At 41.2% G+C, this 27,131-nt stretch overlaps 2 protein-coding genes across 3 annotated transcripts in view; one reads left to right on the top strand and one right to left on the bottom strand.

Annotated features, from left to right (window-relative positions):
• Positions 1-2,526: 2,526 nt before the first annotated feature.
• On the bottom strand, positions 2,527-17,032 carry SLC16A3 (solute carrier family 16 member 3). 2 transcript variants are annotated; one of them, XM_071451494.1, is made up of 5 exons: positions 16,880-17,032; positions 10,359-10,603; positions 9,707-9,850; positions 8,593-9,360; positions 2,527-7,320 (listed from the first exon to the last, which is right to left on the bottom strand). In XM_071451494.1, exons 2-5 carry the CDS (start codon positions 10,579-10,581, stop codon positions 7,034-7,036), a joined length of 1,422 nt encoding a protein of 473 aa, XP_071307595.1. In that variant the 5' UTR covers positions 10,582-10,603; positions 16,880-17,032; the 3' UTR covers positions 2,527-7,033. The 2 variants fall into 2 exon arrangements, with proteins under 2 accessions (XP_071307595.1, XP_071307596.1); XM_071451495.1 differs by having other exon boundaries at positions 16,781-16,996.
• CCDC57 (coiled-coil domain containing 57) overlaps positions 16,922-27,131 on the top strand; it is a 26,817-nt gene continuing 16,607 nt past the window's right edge. The window contains exons 1-3 of the mRNA XM_071451493.1: positions 16,922-17,314; positions 24,309-24,471; positions 25,414-25,548. Of these exons, the coding sequence (XP_071307594.1) occupies positions 17,292-17,314; positions 24,309-24,471; positions 25,414-25,548 (321 nt within the window). The 5' untranslated portion in view covers positions 16,922-17,291. The remainder of the gene's footprint in view (positions 17,315-24,308; positions 24,472-25,413; positions 25,549-27,131) is intronic.

Genomic DNA, 27,131 nt, shown 5'->3' with positions numbered 1-27,131 from the left:
CAGTATTTTGTTATTAAAAACAGTAAGTTTCCCTCTGATTCATTCAAGTGACAGTTACTGATTTTTACATGCATATGTATAGATTTTAGTGACTGTCTGAACCTGAATTGGTATAGGCTATGTGTATTGTTCAATACTTTTGTGTGAGAAGAGTACTCAGAGGCCTGGTCTTCAGTAAGAATGTGTTTCACAGCCAAATCATACCGACTTTTTCAGCAGATATTTGCACAGTATTAACACTTTACAACTTCTTAGATGTTGGTGGGTTTTTTCCTTGCTTAATATTATTAAGACTAGTATGGTTTGGTTCTTCTGTCAAAACCGTTACATGCTGCAGGCAGAGGGATAGTAGAAAATGAGAGGAGAACTGTACATACAGAATCTACAAAAATATGCCTAAAAATGTTTTTTGTTAATCACATTTTGGGCAATTCTTGATTCAAAATGCTCAAGGCATAGGTCTGAGATATATATGTATGCCTGATGGACAAAGAAGAATGTGAAAAAGTGGAAAAAGGGAAAAATGTTGCAGATCATCTTAAATTATTAAGCCCTAGTCTACAGTGTCTTTACCGTGACCATTCCAGGATGTTTGGGGTGGGATGTGGAACAAGAATTCATTTGGTACATTATACACTAAGAAGAAAATACTTAGTCCTGAGCCCTACAAGAAAAAAAAAAGTTGTTCAGTTACAGTCCTCAGCTTGGTTGGGACCTGCAAGCCTTACAGGCACAAAGGCAGGACACAGCTTCTGGTATTTCCCTTAATCCTTAAGGAAAGGATAAACCAGGGTAATTTGAGGTCATGCACAGGTCTTTTTTTCTTAGATGACCCCAAACAACAGATGTTTCTCTGCTCTCACGGCCAAAAAAAGTGTATTTTGTTTGTCTGACACATTATCAATGGATCTTAAGGCACGTTTTTCAACAAGACTCAGAAGATCTTTTGCTGTTTAAGAGTTTTAAATACTAAAATCTGGATATACTTTTTCATTGGGTTCATAGTTTTATTGTGAAAGGTTTTAAACTGTTGAAGGAGTAGTAAATGGAAAGTCAGAAGAGCAAAAGCTATCCTTTCTTAATGCTCTGAAGTATTCATCTGGGAGTAATGAGGAAGGCTGCCAGCTGAAATATTGCTGACATGATGAAGCAAATACGGAGATCAGTCAAGGAACTAACAGTGTATATCTAGAGGTAAGTAGCTTTTTACTCTATATCTTAATTTGCCATACATTCTCAGACAAATACAGGACTGCTGATCTCACTGACTGTGTCACTAGCAAAATGCTTTTAAGAGCATAAGCATTTTAACTGGCGCAAAAATGAGCTCTATTTCAGAAGCATTGAGAAAGCTGCTAAAACAATCCATTCCAAAGCTGTTGCTTCTCATTCGCGGTGCCTCTGCTGTTGTCAAGGTTGTTTACTCTTCCAGAAGTAGACGAGTACTTTCTTCAACAGGTCCAGCAGCAGGGAACAGCAGCTGTGCAAATCAGATCAAGCCCATTTTCCCCTACAGTGAATGGCCCTACTTCTTTCTTTCAGACTCGAACAGAGCCAGAGGCAAAGATAAATTCTGGTTTTCTGTCACAAGAGTGGGCTGACTGCATGCTAGTAAGTTCTGTCATTTTAGTCCACTGAGTAATATTAATTCCTGCAGCAGTATATGGCTTGGGTTGCAAAGCATTTGATTACACCTTAAGTCTTGCCAATTTAATTAATGTAGCAGAAAAAAGTAATCATGTATCTATTCAAATACTAAGGGGGGGGATGTGTTTATGTAAACTAGACCTGTGACCTTTTCAGTGTAAATATACAGAGAAACTTTTTAAAGTGAGCTTTGAAAGTTTTCTCAAAGATCTCTTGACAGACGTACTTAGAATTAAGCACAAGTATGTATCTTCAGATCCCAAAAGATAGGTCTTGCTACACTGAATTACTTACACTCCTTGTAATTTTGATTCACCTGGATGTAGCCTTGAGATTATACCCTGAGGAGCCAGTCCTAGCTGAGGTACCATAGGAGCCAAAAACCCACAACATAAATGTATGCCTGCACTGTGTTTTCTTAGGAGCTTTCAAGTTCTAAAGAGCATCACTTGACAGTAAAGACAGCTTGCCAACATGTCAGTGTTCAAAATATTTTGAGCTTTGTAAGTCATGACAGTTCATAAAACTTTACCTGTAAACAAAACCTGGAGCACTATTCAGAGGAGAACATTAATATTTTTTACACAGCACAGCACCAAATTAATTGCTGTTATTTTAAATTAGATGATGCTTTAAAATAGTCTTCAGGATCATTTACAGCAGAAGCACATATCCATTTTGGAATTGGCCAAACTATGAGTCATGGCAAAAGCAGTCCCCTTGCCCACATGAAATTCTGGCTGCCTGTCAGCTAAGTGTCAGCTCTTCTCTATAAACTCGCTTGTCCCTGTGTAGCTGTTTAATAGGCATGTGCAAATGAAACCCAATGTCCATATTGGGCTGTTAATTTTTTCTGAGCTTATTTTCTCAAACCCACAGTTTTTGACAATCAGATATTTATTTATTCACTACATTTGCAACAGTTTACTAGAAAAGCATAAAAAAAATTACTAAGTATAAATATACACATTACATTAAAGTGCATTAACAACAAACAAAATGTCATCTCGCACAAAATTAATTGCTTCCCATAATCCTAATTCCCATAATCCTATAGACGAGTGTGGCAAAGAGACACAGACACACTACACAAGTCAATACTTACATGCTGTAACATGTAAGAGTTTGCATTCTGAAATTCTTCCTTTTATAATTGTCTACCAAACTAAACATTTTCTTTGGGATGTACCAATGGTGCATATATGAATTTTGCTTTTTCATTTTGAAGATTGGTTGCTTGATTAGGGGAATGTTCTAATTTATTTTTAAAGAATGATTCTACATTGCCTAATACCCGTTTGTGTAGATGGAATTTAATATTAGCACAAAATCTCTCCAGTCCTTTACACCATACCTTCATACCATCCATCTCAAGGCTTAACTTTAGAGAACTGGCTTATCTTGAAACAGATAGCTGCATCACTTTAAGACTTCTAGTTCTGCTGAGGTCTTCTAGGCTCCAAATGGGTACAAAATATTTAATTTAGAATTTTCAAAAAAGCAAACTGATCTTTGTATAGGAGGAAGAAAATAATTTTAACTCTGCTCATTGTCTAATAAATGGGCAAACTGTCTGTAATCCACTCCTGCGGGTATTTTGCATGTTTACATATGTATTTTTATTCATTTATATATATATATATATATGTATGTATGTACGTACGTATATACATACGTATGTATGTATGTATGTGCAAACACATGTATTCTTTTTTTATATAGTCTGTGTATTACTGGCATTACACATTTCATCTCCTTGCATCAGGCCCTTACTTTCCTAAGACCCATTACATAATCAATCATACAATACTTTAACAATAAATCCTATTGTACACAATTTATAGAATGTGTGAAGATCCAAAATGCTTTAAAAATTTTGCTAGCCTGCAGGGTAAAAGACTATTCACTACTTTCAGAGAAAGAATCTTGGAAAACTGTTTTGGTTTTTTGATTGTTTACTTTCCAGACTTCTTAGATATATTCATGATCTGTGTGTCAAAAGAAATTATATATGTTTCAATAGTGTATGATGTAGGAGTAAACTATAATCTTCGGATGCTTCGCAATTTGGTTGCATAATTACCTACATTCCCTTCCTTTTCCTTTTCCCTTTTTTCAAATCACAAAATTTTAATCAGGTGAAGGTTGAACGAAGGTTCATCTGGGTAGATGTTGCATGGAACTGTTCTGCCTGTGACCCTGAGCAATCAATGTCTCCTTAGCAATGCTTTATGGCTTCGATGTATACATCCTCAAAATATATGGATGAGCACATCTCGCAGACTGCTCTTAAGGGCATCTCGGTGGTATTGAGATTAAAGAAATACAGTAGCAAAGCATCTGGAAGAATTTTAAATCAATTCCTTGCTTTTAAATATACAAAGTACTTTTTTAAAAAATATTTATCAATCTATTTAAATATTTACAATAAGCAGAGTTAAATTAAAAAGGAGCCTGGCTGGACAGTGCTGGGAACCTAAGGACTAGATGCTTGTGGGGTTTAGTTTTCGTTGGTTTTGATTTTTTTAACATACTGGGGTGGAAGGAGAGAGATCTATAAAACAGGAGATGTATTGACAGGGCCGCAAAGGGTTATTGGAACAGTTGGGTACATGCTTCAGCACAGTCTAGTATAGTGGCCAGCAGGTGTTCAGCCTGGGGATCTGGCATGGAGGTTTCCTTCCCATCAATTTAACGAATCTCTTTCCAAGAAGATAAAGGCAGCTGAACAGAAAGAGGACTGGAGGGCTAGCACACGCTTCAGTGTTACCTTGAGTGGAACAGAATGGGAGCAAGGAGCTTAACTGGCTCTAGAACTCTGAACTACTCTCAAGCCTGCCACTTTGGATGTTGCTAAGAGAGCTACATTAGGAGTTTCTCACCTTTGTATTGATGCTTCTTGCAATTAATTAAAATGATAAAAGATTTTACACTGCTAATAAGTTTTTTTAAACTGCTTAGTGAATTAAATTCTAACCCTTTTTTTCCTCACAGTCAATAAAGGAGTCCTTTGATTTGACCACTGTCATTCAGTAAGCATCTCCTGCTGTCATAAATACTGCAAGCCATTGGTAGGCCTGTGCTGAAAACAGCACAAGAGCATTGGCAGTCCCAGTCAGAGTGATTGGTCTTTGAGTGGAAGAAAATAACTTGTATTGGCAAATGAGGCCTTTCTGTGAACACCAGTTTTACTTACAAGATTATTTTGAACCGTGTCTCCTTGTCTTCCTAACTTCTTTTTCTGTCTCAAATCACATAAAATTACAACATAAAACTTTTTCCAGCTTAACTGTAAAAGTATTATGTATGGAAAATGAAACATAGGCTGGAAAGTCAGTATGATAAGCACAAATGACATTCTGTTGCATATAAAGCAGTCTAGACAATTTGCAGAATAACCATTTCGTTCTGTGATAACTGCATAGCATTATCTAGCAAAGAAATCCAGTGATCAAAGCACACAGTAAGACAAAAATGACTATCTGAGAATCTGAATTCACCTTTGGAAAGGTTTTTAGTTTCTGCTTTTTGAAACAACAGGGAACTCCAATCTGAAAGCTGTATCAAGCTTTCATGTATCATCTGAAGCAGCCTCCAAGGATATAATAAATTACTCTGTGGATTCTGTTTTTCTCTTGCCTTCTGGAGCTATCAGTGTTGTGTTTCAAGTACCAATTTATTCTTTAGCAAACTGGAGCTGAGTTCAGTAAGTAAGCTGTTACAAATACCGTTCACTACAATTGCTGCCACTAAATTAATAAGACTTTAAAATAATGCACTACATAAGATGTAAAACCAGTTTATTCTATGTAGCATCCATTTCTTTTAAAAGTTATATTTCTAACGTTCCGATTTCTGTGCAAGGTTGTCCTAACAATGCAAAACCATTTTGAAGAAACTTCAATGGAAGCTGCTGGTATCATTCATTAGAGAATGGTTCATGGTTTTGGCACTTTGTTTCCGGTAAAAATTTTAAGTGGATACTGAGTTTTAAGGGATTAGGGTCTTTCAATTTTCAGTTATTAAGCAGAACAATTTTGGCACCTGAAAGCCAATATTCCTTTGCTACTACTAAGAAAATTGAATCTGTTAAATTTAGTCTGTTTTGAAGATTGTTACTGCAGTTACAAAGCCTATTCAGTTTTTTATAAGCAGATTTGAGAGATGAGATGCAGTAGCATGATTTTATATTTTAAAAAATTACATTTCTTGAGTGGTTTTGGGTGGGGAAAAAAAAAATACAATGCCTTTCTTTTGCCTTCCTTTTCTATTCAGTACCATGCCATCATAAAAATGATGAACGGTTCTATCATGTTTCCTCAAACAGCAAGAATGGCACTTTGAACTTCCATAGATTAAGCTGGGGGGTAGGGAAGTGGGATAAATGGGGTAGAAAAAAACCCTCAAAACTAAACATGTTAAAACCTTCCCGTCATGCTAACGTTGCATTTTATGGATGACTAACATGTTTCAAAGTAGTTCAGTCTCTTCCCTAAGTTAACCCACTCTGTAAGTCATCTGGAAACTTGCACCATCATTTCTTTTGTATGCAAAATGGACACTTTTTCAGAATATTCTACTGATCATCTTGTCCGTGTTACTTGTAATATTTTTCAGTGCTCTAGGGAAATTTTACTGAAAACAGTGTATGGAATTGTGGACTAATTTTGTTTCCTCAAGGTCTGTCAGGATCCATTATGCTTTTTTTTTTCTTTTTTAGTACTATCTCAGAATACCACTTGTGTGATCTGCTGAGGACACTGTCTGTAATGTGCCTTTCCAAAAACAGGATTTCCAGATTATAATTGCAAAGGTTACAGGTTTAGGCAGAAATGCATTTACATAAATCAAAGTTACAGATATTATCAAAATTAAATTAGGGCTGAGCCAATTAATCTAAAAAAAAAATCTAAAAAGGTAAGAAATTCTAAAACCTAATGGAGACCTTTAAGTTCCTGAGATTTTTATCCATCTCAAACTCTTTTCCCTTCACAGAGAACACAGGGAAAATATATTTAGCCACACAACACAGCAATTTCATCAATATTGTCTGAAAACATACATATAATTCTACTTTTCTGAAAATATGCTTTTCCCGTATCTTCCAAGTGAGCAGTTTCTGGTGATGCATAGCGAGAGCCTACTTGTGTTCATAAAAGCTTTTTTAGTTTACATAAAATATATAACCACAATGTTCCACCTTTTACCAATAAAGCTATGTTTCCGATAAGATGTTGTCTAGCTAATCAGCTTCCAAAGAGACCTGATGAGCTGACTAGCCCCAAGTTACTAAAGCAGATGGCCCAGCCCTAAACTATTTCTGTTTCTAAAATAAATAGCGTTGAAAATCTTTCTTTTCTAAATACTTTTCAGTTCCTTGTTATGCTCATACGCATGTTTCTGGGTTAGTTACAACTTCGCCATTTTTTTCAGGCTCATCTTTCAGAAACTGCTCCACTTCAATAGAGTCCACTTTGGAATCTTCAGGAGTTTTGTTTTCACATTTGTTTAATTCCTCTCTTTCTGCTGCTTCTTCTTTTGTATGTGGTTCTTCTGATTTTTTCTTAATGCAGAAGAAATTTCCCAAGGCCAATACAAGGGCTGAGGTGGTAACTTCAATTCCAGCAATAATGAAAACAAACATGTACCTCCCCGTTGCATCCAGGAGTTTTCCTGAAAAAGGCAACATTCCAGGTAATTAACAAAAGTGATTATCTTGCAGTGAATATTCTTCTGATTTTAAAAGCACTCTGACTCTCTGGTCTAGAATCACCATGACTACCTAACCAAATTTTTTGAAATAGGATTAAAACAAGTTTGTAACAAAATATTTCTCAGTTATTTCAGTTCAGTTTAACAGTCACTGACACTACATGAGATATCAAAACACATAGTCTGCTGCACACAGAGGCATGCGGTTCATCTGAAATAAAACCGGCCTCGCCTTCAGATGCGAAAGATCAAACACATGCTTTGTATTTCAGATAAAAATGTGTGCATCCATGGATGGTATCTGTGTCATCTGTATCATGATCTGATCATCATTATCCTCTTGCTCCCAATTTCATTTACCTTTCTACACGGGTAGTGGACTGCCTGCTTAAAATGAAAATGTTATTCAATAGTCAGTCTGGAGTAACTGACTCACACTGGTAAAGGTAAATTTTTACAGGATTCAGTGGATGTGAAAGAACAGGTGGGAGGATATGAAGGAAGTGCCTCTCGAAACCTGAAGATCGGAGGAAGTGGTGCATAATACTGGTTTTCCCATGAAGGGGGTTCTGTTAAAATAAAAATACTTGTCTGGTATCAACAGTAAACATTCTGTGGCAGTGACCTGGTGGGTTTTGGGAGGGAAAGTGTGTTTCAGTTCAGGGTCTGTAAAATGTATGTTCTTTGATTAGTAATTAATTTGTGTTTTGACTTCAAATTAATGAATTTTACTATTTTGTCATGTCCCCTTATTGTTGGGTTGTAAGACGTGCAATAAAAGCACTCCACCTTCCTTAAATCAGTCCAGTTTTATAGGCCTCCTTGTAAGATTTTTTTTTCTTCCTTCAGATGTTTTCTTTCCTCCTCCAAATCTACCGTGGATATAGAGAATGTATCCTAATATTTCCCAAAGAAAATTGACAGGTTTCATATTCTGAATCCCAGTCAGCTATCTACCAATAAGAAGTTCAGTGCGGGGTTTCAGAAAGAAATAGCAGCATCTCGAGATGGCAATTTAACCAATCTTGAAATAGACCCAAGAAGGAAATGGTTTATTCCATCCCTTCTTGGAGTATTTCAGAGTGTAACTGCAGAAAGCCTTTGAAATATGTGCAACACTAGCAAAATCTGCATTTCTCGAGTGACTCGCATCTTTTTCTCAGCTCCCTTATATTTTGTGTAAATGAATGCAATGCACACAATTTTAAATTCTGAGCTAAATAGCATACTTGCCTGCTGATGGTGGACCAATCAGAACAGCCATAGCTTCTGCCAGGAGCACTAAGCCGATAGCACTGGAAAACTTCTGCGTACCAACGATAGCCATGAGAACTTCAAACTGAAGAGCACCTACCATTCCATAAGAAATGCCAAAGAAAATGCAAAAGACCACCAGTCCACCATAATCAACAGACATAGAGCCCATGAGATCTGTAAAACCATTAAAAATCATAGCAAAACTGAAGAGGTAGACACAGCGTGGTCTAACCCATTTAAGACCAGCTACCATTCCACAGATTGGGCGAGCAAAGATATCAATGAATCCCAGAATAGTCAGAAGAAAAGCTGCTTTGGTGTCTTGATACCCTAAATCCTTGGCATAACTCACAACAAACACTGGAGGAACAAAGAGGCCAAGCACCATGATAGACGCTGCTAGTGTATAGATTACAAAACCACTGTCTTTAAACACACTGAAATCCAGAAGTTTTTTCTTCACTTTCTTCTCAGCTGGCTCTTTGGTAGCTTCAGCCTTTTTGGGTGGCTCCAAAGGTCTCATTAGCGCTCCGCATACACAGCAGTTGAGCAGCATCCCACCCAGGATAAGGAATCCTCCTCTCCAACCGTACTCATGCTGTAATATCTGCCCCAACGGTGAGAGAGCACAAAGAAACACTGGACTCCCAGCAGCAGATAGCCCATTGGCTAAGGGCCGGCGTTTGTCAAAGTAACGGTTTAACATGATGAGTGAAGGCTGAAAGTTTAGTGCCAAACCCAAACCTGTAGCAGAGGGTACATAAAAATTAATACTGGCCTACAATATCATTGTTAAAGACATTCTAATTACAGTTTTTCTGACTCATGACTTAAGAGAAAATAGTTTTATTCCAAATGGACAAAAGAATCCTAAGATAACACAAAGTATTTTACCCCCATAGTATTATTGTACTTTATGATTACACTTTATGCTAATAACAAAAATAAATGACCTTTTAATTCCACATTTATCTGCCATCTTTATAAAAGCCCAGTTGGGTGATCCTTATGCTTCGGGTATTTTTCACTTAAACAAAACTTCAGCCTAAAGCTAAGACATAAGTGAACTCATTTTCAGCATAGTACTTACCAGTAATCACACCTGCAGTTAGATAGATCTGAACGATGCTTGTGCAGAAGGAAGCTATCACCATCCCCATTGAAGCAAAAAGGCCACCCACCAGCATGACAGGGCGACAACCAAAGCGATTGACACATATGCTACAAAGTGGACCTAGGCAAGAAAGGCAAATTACAGTTGCTACAATAAACCAACTTTTACAACTGATTTTCTGATACCTTGTATTTCTTTGGTAGACTTCAAAGTACAACGTTCATAGTAGGAATCAATGATCTTAAAGGTCTAAGGTCTTTCCAACTTCAGTGATTCACTTTCCAATTCAGTGATTGTTTTGTACTTTGTCCATAAAGTCAGGCCAATCAGGAAAAATGTCCTTTCTTCTGTAGTCAAATACTTCAATATTTTTTGTCTTCATAGTGCCTTTTGATTTTTCTTTTTCATCATCTTTAGCAACTACTCACTTACAAAGACATAATTTTAAATAAACTGAATGGGCTTAAAAAATCTTCTGATTTATGTGATTATTAGTAATTCTTCCTTGGAATGCCTTATTTGCAAGCAAGTAATGATATGCAGTCATGATATAGACTGTAAATGGCTGTAAGATTTACAAACTTAATTGTATGACACAATACTGTTTCAAAACCAGATAACTACTCACCTGTTCCATAAAGCATGGCCAACAGAATAGAGGAAATCCATGCAGTGTCGCTATATCCAATGCCAAATTCCCGGATAAGTTCTTTAAAGAAGACACTAACTGCCTTAGGAAAGGCATAGGAGAATCCTGTGATGATAAAACAGCCAAAAAGGACAGCCCAGCCCCAGCCTCCATCAGGGGCTTTAACACCTGAGGGACCATCATCAGCTACTACAGCTCCCATGATGAAGAAGCTTGTGTGTTCCCTAAGAAACAAAAAGCAATTAGTATCTCTAAAACTGCACTACCATTTAAACTAAGGCATGGAATTACTTTTAAAAAACAGTCTTGTAAATGCAGTGCAATTTTAACTACTTCTTGTTTAAGTTTTTACAAAGCTTGCAAAAGCACATGAAAATGAGATGCACACAACTGAGTTTTAAATGAATGGCCCTGCACAGCTCTCAAAGTCGGAACTGGATTTCATCCAAAGCACTGCTTCATGAAAAAACTGAAGCCATAACAGCATTTCAGGGGTGTATCTGACTTTCACAAATATGTAATAATTACTGCATTAAAGTCTGCAGGATTTTTTATATAAGATCTTTTTACGTGAAGCTCCTGAACTATTCACTTAGGAGACCTGTTGCATCACAAGTGCTCTGTGAAATGGTGGACTAATCACCCAGATTTTTTATTCCCCACTGAGGACAGCTGTACAGCCCTGATACACTGCTATCTTGAAAAGATTGAAAGGTCCCCTTGAGATGATGATGAGCTATAATTTTTCACACATCAAGTTCAAATGCAAAACTGCAATGAAAATCCCCAAGAGCCGTTTTTGTGGATGCTAGGAGTTAGTAACTGAAGCAATGCTCAGTTACAACTGCCTGCCTGAAGCAAATATTTCCCATTGTTGTTACTACATGATCAGTAAGAAAAAGTAATATTTGATGAATCTCAGCTCAAATGTATAAAGAACAGGAATAAGATGTAAAATTGAAGCACTTCAGGGAGTATTGTCACTCACGCTACTTCCAAGTTGTCCAAATATTTCATTTGAAGTGAAGGTTTAAAATATTGGGGGAAGGGTTGGGCAGTTTTCCTCCATGTCCATTACCCGTCTAATAGCAACACAAAGTTAGTAATAATACATGAGCATGCTTTGTTGAAAAATAGCAACTGGCAATCTCTCCAGACTGCTTATACAGTGCTGGGTGGAGACATTCAGTGCCTTACAGCATTCGCCTCTGTGCACAGGCTGGGACTGTCTCCACTGCGTCTACAGCAAAGTTGTTATAAGGGCAGCCTCTGCAGACCTAACAGGGCTGAACCCCGATAGCAAACTACACCCATGCCATATGAAGCGGCAAGTGGCTTTGAGAAGAAACACTGTTAAGAACTATTTGGCAGCACGCTTGTTCCTTCCAGAAGAGAACTGTCCAAGATTTTCAGGGGGAGAGTAGTCAACTCGGCACGCGCGCAGCGAGCCTGGTGCGGCCGCGGTTCGGAGGAAGAGCCGGCTCCCCCAGCCGCACTCCGACCCTCGGGCAGAGGCTGCCGGAGCCGCCCCGCCCGCGGCCCCGCCTGACCCGCGCGGTGATGCCCCAGCGGGGCGCGCGCGGCCGCCGCACTGAGACGTGCGGGACGTGACTCCCGGGCCGGGGGCGGGCACTGCCCGCCAGTTGCGCGCGCGGCCCGGGCGGAGCCGGGGCCGCACCCCCGCCCAGCGCTCGCAACCGGCGTTGCCGGAGCCCGGTGCTCCCACAGGAGAGGGAAATATCCTCCTTCCTGGCCGTTCTTGAGCTCTTCCATGCCCAGCAGAGCAAGTCAGCCTGTAAGAGACACATTCTGATGCACCTGCCTCACGGAGCTTACCATCTTTGCCATAAGTGATGAAAGAGGTAGACTTGCTGATGTGAGGGAACCTGGCCTACTTTCCAGCGTTTCATAAAAAAGGTCTACAGGGGAACACACAGTAATATCCATTTACTCTTTACATCACGTCTACTACCACATTTGGCTAAAAATCACCATAAGCCGGCCCACCAGGTCTTCAGGCACCATCCTTTCAAGAGTGGTTCACATTTGCACACGCATGCCTCAAAAACAGATCTCTTAAAGGGAAAGGCTGAGAAAACTTGGATGGTTCATAATGCAGAAGAGGATGCTCTGGGGAAGCCTTATTGCACCTTTCCAGGGTCTGAAGTGGCTACAAGAAGGCTGGAGAGGGACTTGTTACAAAGTCATGCTGTGATTGAACAAGGGGGAATGGCTTCAAACTGACAGTAGGTTTAGATTAGGTGTTAGGAAGAAATTCTTTAGTCTGAGGGTGATGGGGCCCTGGTTGCCCAGAGAAGCTGTGGCTGTCTCATCCCTGGAAGAGTTCCAAGCCTGGTTAGACAGGGTTTGGAGCAATGTGGCCTGATGGAAGGTGTTTGTGCCCACAGCAGCGGGTTGGAATGAGATTAAGGTTTCTTCCAACCCAAACTACTCTATGATTCTACAATCAATGTTATTCATCTGGTTTTGTCCATTGGTTGTTCATGCTAACACATCAAAATAAAAGGACCATTAACCAGAACTAAATGAACCCTGAACCCTCTAAACACAGCAAGAATGTACTTGATCCTGTTGTGGTGTGCCTTACTAGGCTGGGACTGCATTCACCTCCTTAAGAGGTGAATAATAAATAATAAGGAAGTAGTGTAGAGGTTCCTTTACAAAATGTATAAATGAGGGGTGCCACCTTTAGAAAAGGCAGGCTTGTGGTTGATCTGCACTGGCAAAATTTTTACTTAGGATTTCGCTACAGTGCTGGTGTGCCATCAAAGCCTGCTAAGATAGAAGGCTACTGCCTAACTATTGCAACAGCTTGTTTTGCTTTCTGCTTTTGCCAGCTCAGCCCTATTTAGAGGCAAAGGATTACATTTAACTGGCTGCAGCTCAGTTTCATATCTCCACAACAGACATAACAGTATTGTCAGTATTTATTCCAGATTCCTTCTATCATGAATGGATTCTTGCTTTGGTAATGTGCAAAACAAAGGTAGCATCTGGGGTTTAATCTTCCTGATACTATCTTCTTGTTGTCATGGAAACTAATATAGACTCAGGAGGAAATATTAGGTAGCATTGTGGGTGGTGTGATGGTGTGGTTTCTGGGATGATGTATTATAAAAAGGAGCAGCTAGAAAAGGCAAGAATCTATTATTTGTGTTTAGCCACTACTCTTATTGGCAACATAGCTGTACTTCATGGTCAGCAGTATGGGTAGGAAGGACATTTATGAGCATGTACACTGACTTATATAGCTTGAGAACTTCATGTTCTCAAGAAGAATTAATTTCAGGAATTTTCAAGAATAATTAATTTATTCTAACTACAGCTGAAATCTACACAACCTTGACTTTCTATGATACAAATAAGAGATGGTAATCAAAAATAGAACATAAGCTTCCAAGTAGGGAACCCAGTTCAGCCTAGACTTCAGTCTGGAGCCACACCCAGGTGAGATTTGTATAACTACAAAATAAGGAAGATGGTATAAGCTGAGTAATGTAGACATTCTCCTTCAGTTTTTCTTATCTGTGAACAAAGAAAATAATGTCTCTCTTCATAGGGTGTTGGGGGTACGAATATCTTGAAAAGCATAGGCTGCTTAATGTTGTGTTAATAGGAATTATGAACCTCCTGTATTTGCCCAAAGGTATTAAAATCTAAGCAGACTAAATAAAATATGCATGTTATTCTTGATTTTAAGTGAGGATTCCTAAGACTAACCAACTCTACTTAAATTTTTCAGGAAATGATTCCTGAAAAAAAGTTTTTATTTAAAATTCTCCAGACCCTTATGATAGCCCTCTACATATAGAACAACTACCCTTTGTATTGACATCACTGACATCTGCCTATTCAGCATGGCATTAACTCCTTCCTGCTTCTCCAAAGTACAAATGCATAAATCTTTAAATCAGATTTTATTACAACTCAAGTAACTCATAGTAGCCATTTAGATGGGCCACTGGTATAACCCACTAGTGCATTTCCTGTGGCTTACCTGCTTAAATATTAGCCAGTAGAACTATATGTTCATTCCAAAGGCTGCTGCTAACTTCTGTTCCCTACAAAATCATTACCATATTTATCAACCATATTTATTCTGACCTTCTGTCCTCCCTGCAAGGCCCCACAGTGACTGTCACTGTCCCATTTTGGCCTCCTCCATTTCAAATGAGACAATTTTTCCAGATCTGCTGCCTTTCTTAAGGGTTTGCCAGTTTTCCCCATTCTCTCATCTCCCTCTTAGAACTCCTAGGATAATTCTGCACTGTCTGTAGCTGCAAGTGATGTTCCATATCAGATCTTGACTATTAATCATTCTCCAGCCCCCATTTAGCCTCAACACAGCTGTTCACTGCTGCTGCACAGTGAATAACATTCATCACAAGTTATTAGCAGACCTCACTGACAGTAACTTCACACTGCAATTTTATGTGTAGCAGATAATGATAACCAGTTTAAATTCTATTACCTGGGTAAAGTGCTCTATGGGGAAAGTTGTGACTATTTATTTGCTTGTCCTATTTTATATCATGAAAAGTTGCAGAATTCCAACTTCACTTAGGAACAACTTACAATTAATTTTCATGCATCATGAAAATTAATTTCAGCCCTGCGGCTGTGATGGCTTTGCAAAATATTGAAGCTTTAGAAAAACATAGATGCTTAACAATTGCTTATAGTGAAGAAGTGTCCTTATATTGTTTAGTATAAATACAAAAAGTGACAGAGATAGATAAAAACTAATTAAGGGTCAAGTCCTGTCACCAGCTGGGCATCTCTGCTTATTTTTGCAGAATATAATGGAACTACCTTTATATATAAAGTGCTCGCATGCCCATGCACTGTATCTCAAGCTAGGTGAGCACATGTAGTTGAATACAGTGAAAAAAGATAATCTGGCTCAGAGGTAATTTTACACTTTGGACAGTGCCGTTTCATAATAGGGTGTCACACCTTGAGATATGTGAATTGCCACCTTCAGTCACAATTTAAAATGCCACCTTTTGATTTCTATAATATACCTTGAGTTATACTTCTGACTGTACCACAGAAGGTGTACTGTACTAATAGATTCTGATTTACATTTTAAAACGGCTGCCACACTGCTTCCTCTGAAATAAACACTGCAAAACCATACATGGCTTTACTCTGTGACATCCTAAATTGAACGGTTTGCCTAAGAGGAGTGCATTTCCACTAGTGCTAACGGTCTGCGCCTGTGAGGAAGCTGAATTACTGAAATTCAACTCCACCTTTTTGTGCTTTTTCTTCTCTCCACAGAATTGCTTAGAAGGCAAACCGCAGACCCCTCCAGGTGGATTGCGAGCAGCATCAAAACAAGGCTCTTTCCCAAGAGATGGAGAGGGGCTGCGGCGGCCGCCGCGCGGGAGGGGGCGTGGGGGGAGAGGGCTTGGGAATACAATGGTGGCGGTCGCGGCATCGCCTCGGCCACGACCGCTCGCGCGGCGCTCCGGGGCGGGCACGTAGCCCGCGCAGCCCTCAGCCGAGACGGCTCCCGAGGAGCGCTTGGGTCGCCGCCGCAGCCACTGCTCACGCAGACCGGGGAGAGGCCGCGCGATTCCGCGCCCGGGTCCCCCACCGTTCTTAGTGTGCTCGCTGAACCGAGTAACGGGGCTCCTGCCTGGGGCTGAGACGATGTCCTTATGAGGGAACAGTCCCTCAGACTGCTCGTCACTCGCTCTGCCGGACCTGAACGGGCACCGCTACGACAAAAAATTCCGAAATTCACCTCCGGGGGCTCTACACTGAAACAGGAGCTGAGCAGTAGCGAAGGGACAGCGGAGGCGAGAGACCCTCGTCCCCCAGTAACGATGTGAGGCCACGAATGGCGGAAACAAAGCCCGAGCTCGCGGGCGTCCCACGAGCCACCAGTGTGGCACTGTACGTGCCCTCGGGCGGGCGGCACTACGCGCCTAGGCGTGACCCGGCTGCCAGAGGGGAAGCCGGGGGCCACGCTCTCTCGTAGCAGGCGGAGTGGTGCTCGGTGGCCAGCACCGCTCAGCGCCCGGACAGCGCTTTCAGGCTGGTGGCGCTGAGGACGTTGGGCGACCCATACGGCAGCGCGGGTTTCCCGACGAAGAGCTGAGCCCGCGTGGCCCCACGAGCGAGGAGAAACACAGCCAGTGGGAGGACGCCGCGCCGACCCTCGTGGGGTGGTGCCGAGGGGTGCGAGAACAGTCGGCGTCGTGCCCACGTCCCCACCGGCGCCCAGCGTAGCCTCTGGGCAAGGGATGAACCCGTTACTCCTACGCCGCGCTTTGCCCAAAGCTTGGACGGCGCACGGGCTCATCCGCCGGCCCGAGACCCCCACGCAGAGAAGCGCCCTCGGTCAGGTCGGCGCTCTGGGTTCGGCTCACCCGGCTCCGGACCCCCCACTCCGCGCTCCCCGCGGCGTTCGTCCGCGTGCCCCAGGCAAGGACTCCGTGGCATCACGCACGACGGCTCCGCCTCAGTACCTGAGTCACGTCCCGCGTCTCGGCGCGGGGATGCCCGTGCTGGCGCCGGACCGCAGCCCGCTGTGCCCGTGTGCCCACGCAGAGCCGCACGGCCCGTCTGCTCCCGGGCTGGGGAGCGCTCCCGCGCGGCGGCTCTGGGGCTGCTCGCCCCGCCCTCCACACGGGGCGCGCCCTGGGTCCTATCGCCGCCGCGGCGACTCCCCCCTCCGCTACAGGTTCTTCGGCGCACGGGCCCCGCCTGTGCAGCGCGGCTCCACCGGCGCCGGCTCCGAGCGGGGCCCCGGCGCCTCACAAGGCATCCGCACCAGCTTTGCGCTGCTTGCGTACAGTGCAACGCGGGGCTGGACCCTGCCGGCACGAATGCTGCACTGGCTGTCCGGAGGAAGAGGACCTGAGCAACGGACTTCAACTTATGAATGGATTTCTGCTGTTGAGGTTTGTTCTGTGCTGCCGTTTCTGTTTTCCCGGGAGCGATCACAGTTTCCTCATTGTCTCCTCCCATGAGAATTACTCTTACGAGCTTCCTTGCTTAGTTGTTTTCTTAGAAATTTGAGTGTGATAGTGTGCATTCTGTAGACAACCGTTAGGCTTCCCTCCTCATCCTTTATCAAGGGAGTAAATATTACTCTACTCCCTGCAAATATGATTTCATAATATACTCCTCCTTTTACATCCGGATGGAATGAGTTTTCTGCATTATTCTCTTGTGACTCAACTGGGATTCCTACAAACGTTTGATTATAAAACCGATGTGCTGATCTATGAAAGTTGTGGTGGGATTCTTAAAGGCACCGAAAGCAGCACTCCTATGGCTACCTGGGGCTTAGGAAATTGAGGAGTAGGTGGCTGCATTCTTCTGTGTGCTTCTAGCACACAATCCAATATATAGGGGAGTGACACCACACCTTAAATCCTGTGTTTGGTTTTTGCTCTCTCACAACAAGACAAACATTGAGGAGCTGGAACATGGCCAGAGAAGGGCAACAGAGCTAGGGAAGGGTCTAGAGCACAAGTCTCATGGACAGTAGCTGAGGGAGCTGGAGAAAAGGAGGCTCAGGGGACCTTATCACTCTCTACAGCTACCTGAAAGGAGATTGTACCAAGGTAGGCATCTGTCTCTTCTCCCAGGTAACAAATGATAGAACAAGAGGAAATGGCCTCAAGTTGTGCCAGGGGAGCTTTAGATTAGATATTGGAAAAAATCTCTTCTCCAAACAGGCTGCCAAGCATTGGAATGGCATGTCCAGGGAAGTGATGGAGTCACCATCCCTGGAGGTTAACAGCTGAACTCAACGATCTTGGGGAAAAAAAAAAATTTCTAAATGATTCTATGATTCCTATAACCTATGTGGAGCTACACAGGATTCTAAGTAGGAGAGGACAGGTAGGATACAATATTGTCTTTTGAGAACTATGATATTGCACAGATTAGTAGCTTCCTATGTAAAACCTACTAGCTGAAATCATGTCATACCAAGGCAGGAACTGAAGCTCTTTTAATGACTTAGAAGTTTTTTCTTCTTGCGCATTATGTTTGCATTGGCTATTGGTTCAATTTTGCTGAAGTATAGTACCCATTTGTACATGCTTAAGGATTCATTGCATTAATGTGTGAAGATGAGCAAGGCCATGTGGTTTATTTTGAGTAGATAACATACAGACAATAAGACTGACACTGCTAATCTTAAAGACTAGTAAAACCAGTTTTTGACTGTCCACTGTTATCTGAATTCAGGCCATTCACTTGCAGACTAGGTGTATTTATTCAGATTTCAACCTCAATCCCCGAAATGACATTGTGTAGACTGTAATCTTTTTTTTCTCACCATTAAAGTTTGTCTGTTTGGGACACTTCTGAATCACTGTAAGTTATCAATTACTCATTTAGGGAACTAACATGCATTTAACTATGTGACTAGGGGCTGATTGAAGGTACATTGGAGAAGATGACAGCTAATTTGAAAGGGGGAGCAGGGGTGAGGAAGGGTTGAAAAGATAATTCGGTTGATAGGTTAGGCAATGGCTAATATAAGGGTGTAAAGAATGCCAGCAGTCAGAATGGTGTACGGATTTAGACATTTGCCTATTATGTGCTGATTCTGATGAGGGCTCAGAGGGACCCACTGCACAACATAAATTATGCCGGGACTTGCACAATAATTTTTGCGTTCAGATATAGAAAATAATTTTAAGCCAGGTTTCACCATTGTATTTTAAACCAGAGGTGATTCATATAAGTAAATTAACTAAATCTCTTTAATAATTGCAGTATTCTGTAACTATAATTTGCTAAATGGAACTTGCTTTATTTCAAAAGTCAAATTGTTAGTTCTGATTCTAATTTTCATTAATAGTTACTGGTGAAAATAAACCCCTTCTTTCTTTAACTGGCACAGGGTAGGACACACAATTCTCTTCTGATGACATAAGGAAAATTATATAAGAACTACTGATAATGCTCTATCTTCTCTAAATTAGTGTACTTCAGATATCATTTGGGTGCAGCATTCAAGTTTCTGGAAAGGAAAAGCAGTTTAGATGATCTAGAAAAACAGAAGGCTGACACAACATTACAGGAAGTTTGCCTCATGACTTCCAGACAAGCAAGTCATCTAGTGTGACTAAGGGAAAATCATGCTTTAGGCCTGCTGCATGTTACATCTTCTTCTGTCTCACCTAGACAGCGTAAAGCAGTTTAGTTGATGGATGCAGTTTTTAATAATTAAGTGACAAGCTTTTTAAAGTTTTTCACATGATGCAGCGGGAGTTCAGAAAGGACGGGAAGTTTGCTCATACCTGTTAACGGCTGTACTCGAAAGGGGCACAGAGTCTCCTTCCTGATCTGCGCTAAGGAGAAATTGATTAATAATAAACGGTTGGATAAACAAAATGTATAGGAAGACAAGTGAACGAGAAAGTGAGATCTGAGAGTATGGCACAAGTACTAGCTGTCTTTTGGGAGAAGGGGGTCTTACTAAACGAGACGGGGGCTCCAAAGGAGCGTGCCCGCGCTCACACGAAGCAGAGAAGAGGCTGCTGCGTGAGAGTAGTGAGGACGGAACGGGGAGAATGCGAGGAGGAGAGAACACGCTGCCGGTTCCTGGAAGCGAATGCAATGCGAGGAACTGAGAAACAGGAGGGGAGGCAGACGGGGGCTGGCACTGCCTCCGTGAGCGAGGGCCGGAGCGGCGGCGGCTGCGGCCCCTCAGCGGCGGCGCCATGGCGACGGGCCCGCCCCCGCAGGGCCCCGCCCGCCGCGGCCCGAGCGGCCTGCAGCCCGGGAGCGGAGCCGTGCGGAGGTTCGTGCCGTCAGGACGCCGGTCGCCACTGGGCTTTTCCATCGGAAGGCAGCGAGGTCGCACGGCATCCCGTTGTGCCGCAGGTTGTCCTTCGGAGCTCCCGATGCGTCGCCTGCACATCTCGCGCCCTCTTCTCTCTCTGGGGACCCTCTTTCTTTTCTGTACCCTTCCTACTAAATGCCCTCTCTTGTGCTGTCCCTGAGTCCAAAGCTCCTCTCTACTGCCTACATCTAACGGGTTTATCCTCGACAGTCTGCCTGCCATCTGCTCTTCTGTCTCAGAGCCCTCCATGGAATCCTTCCTTGTGGGTTCTGCTTCCTGCCAGCCAGTTCCCTTGGCAGTGTTGTCTTTTGCCCACACTCGATTGTCTTTTCCTCCCTCTGCGCACTTCAAATTTAGTTAATCTTTTTAACTGTGGTAGCTACCTGATCCATTTGGAACAACTGTAGCTGAAAATGTGATACTAAAACAGCAGATCTTTCAGTGTTGCATGTTATAGGCAAGGAGGCAGTGCTGTTCATGAATATCCATAATAGTGACTTTTTAAAAAGTCATCTACTTCTCCTTACCCAAATGAAGAAGATGTTACTTGCACTAACACTAGCACGGTTGTGGGATTTGAACATTGCCAACAAGAATCAGAATATGAACAGAAAACACTATTTTAATTAACTTAGGGATAAATGTGAAATCTTGGCCAGCAGAGTTGAAAGACCATCAGATCATTGTGTCCTTTAGCACCGTTTGTTCCTCAGTATACCTGGGAAGACCAAACTCGAATTTTTTTATACTTCTCACGTCCAACAATCAGTGATTCATTTTTCGATCCTAGAGAACTGGAGTTGTCTAGATTGTTTGTGAAGAAAAATGTTATTTAAATTATGACATCCTTTAGCATAGAGATATTGCATAGCATTTTCTGATCTGAAAAATCTCTCATTTAAAGACATTAAAGAGACACTATTTGAAAGGCATGCTTGTCCGATTTGTTTTCTGCATCCCTGTGCTTATTCAGAAGGGATTATCTGCAACCAGTGACACAGAATAATACTGTACAGGGAGAGAAGCTATATTTTCCCAAATCTCTGGAGAGAGCTGAACAGAAAAGACAATTAATTTTTTTAAGCATCCATGCTGCTTAAAAATGATGGATTTCTTAATCTACAGAATTTATAATCAGATAAGAGGCAAATATGGAGAATAAACAACAGGAAGAGGTGGATGTGAAGCAAGTAAAGGGTTTTGCATGTAAAAGCACAGGCTCTCTCTGTTGGTTATTTTCTTTTTAACTAAAAGCAGACAAATGGGACACAGCAGCTAATATTGTTAATAAAAGAGAGGGCTGAACTGTTCCTTGATTCATCATACATATCTCAAAGAAAAGGTAAATATGTGTGCAGCTTGCAGGGTGAAGGGAATAAACACTTATTTCTGTTCTGTCTGCACGTAATTCTTGTTTAATGTAATTACTGTCTTCAGAAATAACAGTCTCTTTGGGGTTATTCTCTGCTTAAAATGGTAATTGTTATAAAATGCTGTAAACTGTGCTGGATCCAACTACATTTATAATGTAGAGATGGCTGCCTAAGTTTTAAATAATTTTTTTTAGTTACTGTGGGTGATCTGGTCAAGACTCTGGAATTCATTAAAGATTACTAAATGATTGATGTTAATGTGGTGCATATGCAAATTAATTTAAAGCCAGTTTAGGAGTTTTACATGGAGCATATCCTTTTGGGATTGGAAGGAAGAATTTGAGTCTCTTAAATCCAGCAATTGCCTCTTTGCCAGGCTGAGCTGGATACTGATCACAGTATAGCAGTCATTCTTCTGATCTGCCTTGCCCTTAAGGGTTTGGGGATGAACAAGGGAGGTGCAAAAATGTATGTCTAGACTACACTGAGACAGCACTTCTGATAGAGTTGGTTTGTATGCATGAGTGCTGGCTATGGGATTCAGAGTACTTCAGGTGACGTGTAAATTTAATTTAGCAAAATCTAGCAGAATGTGAAAGTGAATATGCATTTAGCTGTTTGTTACTCTCCAGTTTTAGTTCAGAGTTTTGACTCTGTAGGTATTATATGATCAGTCTTATCTAATCAATTGCAACGGTCATTCAGCTACACAAAAACCCTGTAATAGAGTGGAAAGTAAATAGAAGTTTGCAGAACAGCACGATAGTAATATAGGTTTGTTTGGCGGTGTGACAGGCTGCAGCAAACCTGTTAAGTCTTTAAGGGATTAATGCAGAGCTTTAAAGGTTCAGTGTATCATTAGAGAACTTACTGGTCTTGATAGCAGTATCAGCTCCTCAGATTTGATCCTGACGTTACTGGTATTCTTCCACTGAATCGCAGAGAAACTTTTTTGTTGATAGCAATTAAAAATATTGAGCGAGGAGGGGAAAAGATACAGAGCTGCTTCTATTTTCAAATGTATCTAAAAGATCAGATTTCTGCTGGTCAGCCCTTGTTCTGCAAATTTTTTCTTATGTAACAGAAAATTTTGAGTGGAGGAGGAACTCAGTTACACTTAACTGGAGATCTTGCACTACTTTTCAGCAGATCCTCTATATTCTGTATGCAACTAACCTTTGGAAGGATTGTTTTGGGAAATAACGTATACCGTTATAATTGGTTTCCACTAACTCATGGGGAAAGATGTTATGATGCCTGTTTCTTTAGGAAATTACAGCATCCTCTATTACTAGTTACATGTTATTGTTCAAAAAATTTTAATATGTGGATCCCTCATGCTTTTTAATGTAAATTTATTTTTGTTAGCACTAAGAATAGTCATATAGGTCATCTGCATGAGGATTATGTGAACCTGCAACTTCACATGAAGCAAAAGATTCAAGAACTGGAAGACACTGATGACAGAAATTGGTGTAAGAATGTTGGAAAAGCAATTTTGAGTTGCTGCAGTGCCATCTAGAAATAATTTTTTCAGTATTTTTTATTATTAGCATGTTCTGGTTTAACATTGCTATAGTTGTATAAGCTTTTTTTTTTGTCTATTGTTTTATCTCTCTAAAAATTGATTACACTTGTAATTACAGTTTAGAAAATTATGTCTTGCTTGTGTAGTAGCTGTTGCTTTGCTTGTTTGACAGCTACCCCTTGTAAGGAATTGCTTAGAATATGTTTAGTAATGTGAGAGTGCGTAAGATTATTTTATGTAGTAAGCACACTGCTAAATTCGTTAACCTTGAAACTACAGGAAAGGTCAGCATCTAGAAAGCAGAGGTAGTCTTAGGCAAGATGAATAAATGTACACTGTTTATCATACTCCTAATTACAAGGTGCTTCCCCCTCGCTTTTCCTTCTTATATTCCTATATTTCACCACAAAAGGATCATCTTACTAACGGTGAAATTTTATCTTCAACTGTGATACCCTAGGGAGGCATTATACCATCTCTTTCTATATAACAAACTTTAAAGAAAAACAAAACTTTCCTTCTTTGTCTTTGTATAAAAATGCATTTGATATTGGAATTCCTTTTACTAATTTACATATGAATGTGTTTAGTCATTAGAACTAGAACACTTAATTTTTGTCCTGTCAACCAAACCAATATATAATATAAATGGAAGTGGTTTTGTTAAGCAATTGTGTCTTCCACCCAACACCTGCCAATCCAAGTCTCGCTGCCCAAATCCCTTGTTATCTCATTCTCTTGTTTTCGCTTGTATTTTATCAATTTAATTCATCTAAGTAGTTTCTCTCAAACACTTTTTAAAAGACTTTATCAGTTTAGCCACTGGATAGCAGCTCACTGCAACCATTTAGTTTTCTGGAAAATCCATGGCTTCTTTATGAACAGTTTTTCATACACTTATAAAACATAGGTGTTTTGAGGCAAGAATTTCACATTTGTTCGTATCTTTACTGTGGTATCTTTACTGTTGTCTTTAATTTTCATGTTTTGGAGTAATTTACAATGTTATTTCGGGAGAATTTCACAGTAAATGCACATTTCTGTAGTACTGTACTTGAGTTTGAAATGTAAAGTCTTCTAACAACAGGTGATTCCCCGCCAAGAATGACAAACAAACATAAAATATCCACAAAACACCCTTTGTATTTATTCTGCTGAAATCAACAGCTTTGCTCTGTGTATCATAGGTCTAAACAACAACTGTCTCTGGCAGCTGAGCGAGAATGGATTCTGAAACAGAGTAAAATGCAAGCAGAACTTAACTGGCAGCAGCTCTGTGCGAATGCTGAATGTAATTGGTATCAGAAATCAGAGGATCCAACACACAGCCTATCTTCATCAAGAGAGGAGGTGAGAATTTCAAATTAACACTGTTTAAGAATCATCTATTGCATAGAGAGCTATGGAGTTTGTCACCCTGGTGTTTCTCAGGGAAATATGAGTTTACCTTTCTTTCAAAAAACCTGTAAAATTTACAATACAGTATTTCTGTATTGTGTACAGCAATTCATCAAATGTATCAGAAATCAGATTAATTTTCATGAACAGAAATCAGATTAATTTTCATGAACAATCTCTAATGGTGGCCTTTTCTCCCTTTCCATGTAAGCAAGTTGGCTTGAGAGATGTTTTTCCTTTGCCATTGTAGCAAAAGAAGAAAGATGTCTCTTAGAGCAGCCCGAGGGCAGAAAGAATTTCAGATCACAGTACCGCTTGAATTCTATCAAGGGATCAATATTAGTCCTGAAAAGCTCTTGGGTATTTTTGTGTGGAAAAAAACACCTATTTTGTGCAGTCTAAAAACTTCAGCTTCTGAAAAATTAAATACATGTTTATTGTTTAGAGACTATTAGACAGTGGTCTAACAATTCTCAATGCCCAGTTGCGCTGAACTCACAGGTACAGAGGAAACACTTGTTTCTGAAGTTCAGAATGCTGGCATTTACTCTAGTGTTTTATTTTATTATTGTCTTTCCAGAATTATTCATAGGCATCAATAGCTGTAACAAGTGAACACATGAGAGAGATAAATCATCATTTTCCAGTTTACATGAAGAAGATAGGACAATTATGCTAAATTATTTGTCTGTTAGGGCAGTTTTTAACAGAGACAAAAGGAATGTGCTTAAGTCCCTGTGCTATGTTTTAAAGTATCCTTGATTTCCTTCTTTTTCTTTTAACTTCCTTTTTTCTTTCCCTTTCCTTTTCCATTCCTTACCTTTCCTTTTCTTTTATCCCTTTGTCCTTGAGCTACTGACATCCTCTGCCTCCCCTCCATTCCTTCCGTCCCAGGTTCAAGCTGATCTACAGAAAACAGACTACAGGTTGCATGAAGTGAAGAGTGTTCTTTCTGCTTTTACTGTTGAGAGAGAACAGACAATACAAGCATCGTTTAATCACAGTATTTCACCTGAAGGGGAGAAACAGGTTAGACAACACTTAGTGTAGACATGGATGAATTCATTCTAAGATAACAATATTATGGGCCTTGTTTCCACTGAACTTACTGTAGGCAGTTCATCTGTTTCATATGCTTCATTCAAAATATAGGCATATCTGTCCTGGAATACACATAGATTAGGTGCCATGGGCCTAATTATGGCTCTCATTCATTACTCACTAGCGAAAGGAGCAAGCTGAATATAGACAGTTGCTCCAAAATGTGACAACATACTGTGCGACCGTGGCAGTCAAATGGGAAAAATGAATTTCTGGAACCTCATTCCTGAGGTTCTGTGCAGTTCAGGGTAGATTTTAAAGTTGAAAAGTTAAAATTTTAAGGCAATGTTTCAAAATACTAATATGCCGGCCGTTTAAAATATTTTTATGTCTTGTATTTGAGTATCACTAGCTAGTTGTCCTTTCATTGCTACCTCTTAAATTGCTTATACCTTAAAAAGCCATTCAAAGTTGTCATGCTGAAGGATAATGCATTAAGAGTAGAAAACTGCCTTTGGTAAAAGAGCGAAAGCAAAGTGTATGCTGCAGTGCACTCTACTGGGTCTACAGGTGCTCAACAGTGACCAGTTCAGAACATGTTACCAGAGCTTGCAAAGAAAAAGCAGTTTTGGTTTTGGTTGGTTGGGTGGTTGGTTTTTGTTTTTTCCCCGGGAATTTTCTTCCCATTTGTTGTCAGGGAGATGGTGAATGGACAGCGATCCAGAGACAAAAGACGTGGCCTTGGCATACCATTGTAATGGTTCTGGGGGAGTGGGAGAAGCGGTGGGAGGGTACAGACATATTCTGTCAGTCTCTTAGCTGGGGGTGGGTAGTCCTTGCCCTGTTGGGAGCAGAGACGGTCGTGTGGTTTTTCTTCGTCTGGGACCTCTCCTGCGCAGCGGTTTTTCAACACTGCCGTGGAGCTCCGCCTGCCGCCGGAGTCTGTTGCTTGCAAGAGAGAAAGGGCCGCTTCATTGACTGAGACTTCGCGGGCTGCCAGCGCCGACAGAGACCAGCACAGTCCCCACGGGTGCCTGCCTGGGGAAGCCATTCCCTCCGCCCTCCTCCCGGAACCGCCGCTTGGAGGGCCCCTGAAGCTGGAGCAGCACGTCCGCCGGACCTCTTCTCTGTTCCGTAGTGGGACATCATAAAGCCCAGCCTTCCCAGCGTGTACCGGCTGCCGTTAGCGATGCCGAAGACCGATCACTGCTGGCGTGGGTGCCTGGGGGAGTCAGTCCTTCTTCCCTCGCTCTCACCCGAGTCTGCCATCACCAGCGGGGAGGCCCCGATCCCTGCGGCAGAGTCACCGCAGCCTACAGCGCCCCTTGTCGGTTGTCGCCGTAACTACACCAATGGGGAAATGCTGGATGGGCGGGAAAAGGCTGTTAGTGGATTTTCTTGTCCTTGCTCCTGTTGTTCGTTTTGTGCTGTTTTATATATAGATAGTCTAGTAAAGAACTGTTATTCTTTTTTCTATATCTTTGCCTGGAAGCCCCTTAATTTCGAATTCATAATAATTCGGTGGGAGGAGGTGATCTTTCCGTTCCAGGGACATTCCCCTCTTTCTTGGG

The sequence above is a fragment of the Agelaius tricolor genome, unplaced genomic scaffold, assembly GCF_023055355.1.
Source record: "Agelaius tricolor isolate 1412-34295 unplaced genomic scaffold, bAgeTri1.0.p SCAF_32, whole genome shotgun sequence".
Classification (NCBI taxonomy): Eukaryota; Metazoa; Chordata; class Aves; order Passeriformes; family Icteridae; genus Agelaius; species Agelaius tricolor.
This window is presented reverse-complemented; position numbering and strand designations above follow the sequence as displayed.

Coding starts and splice junctions, on each gene's coding strand:
- SLC16A3 (XM_071451494.1), bottom strand. CDS start 10,581: ATGGGAGCTGTAGTAGCTGATGATGGTCCCTCAGGTGTTAAAGCCCCT. Junction 9,851..10,358: donor GGCCATGCTTTATGGAACAG/GTGAGTAGTTAT, acceptor TTTCTTGCCTAG/GTCCACTTTGTAGCATATGT. Junction 7,321..8,592: donor GATTGGTCCACCATCAGCAG/GCAAGTATGCTA, acceptor TGCCTTTTTCAG/GAAAACTCCTGGATGCAACG.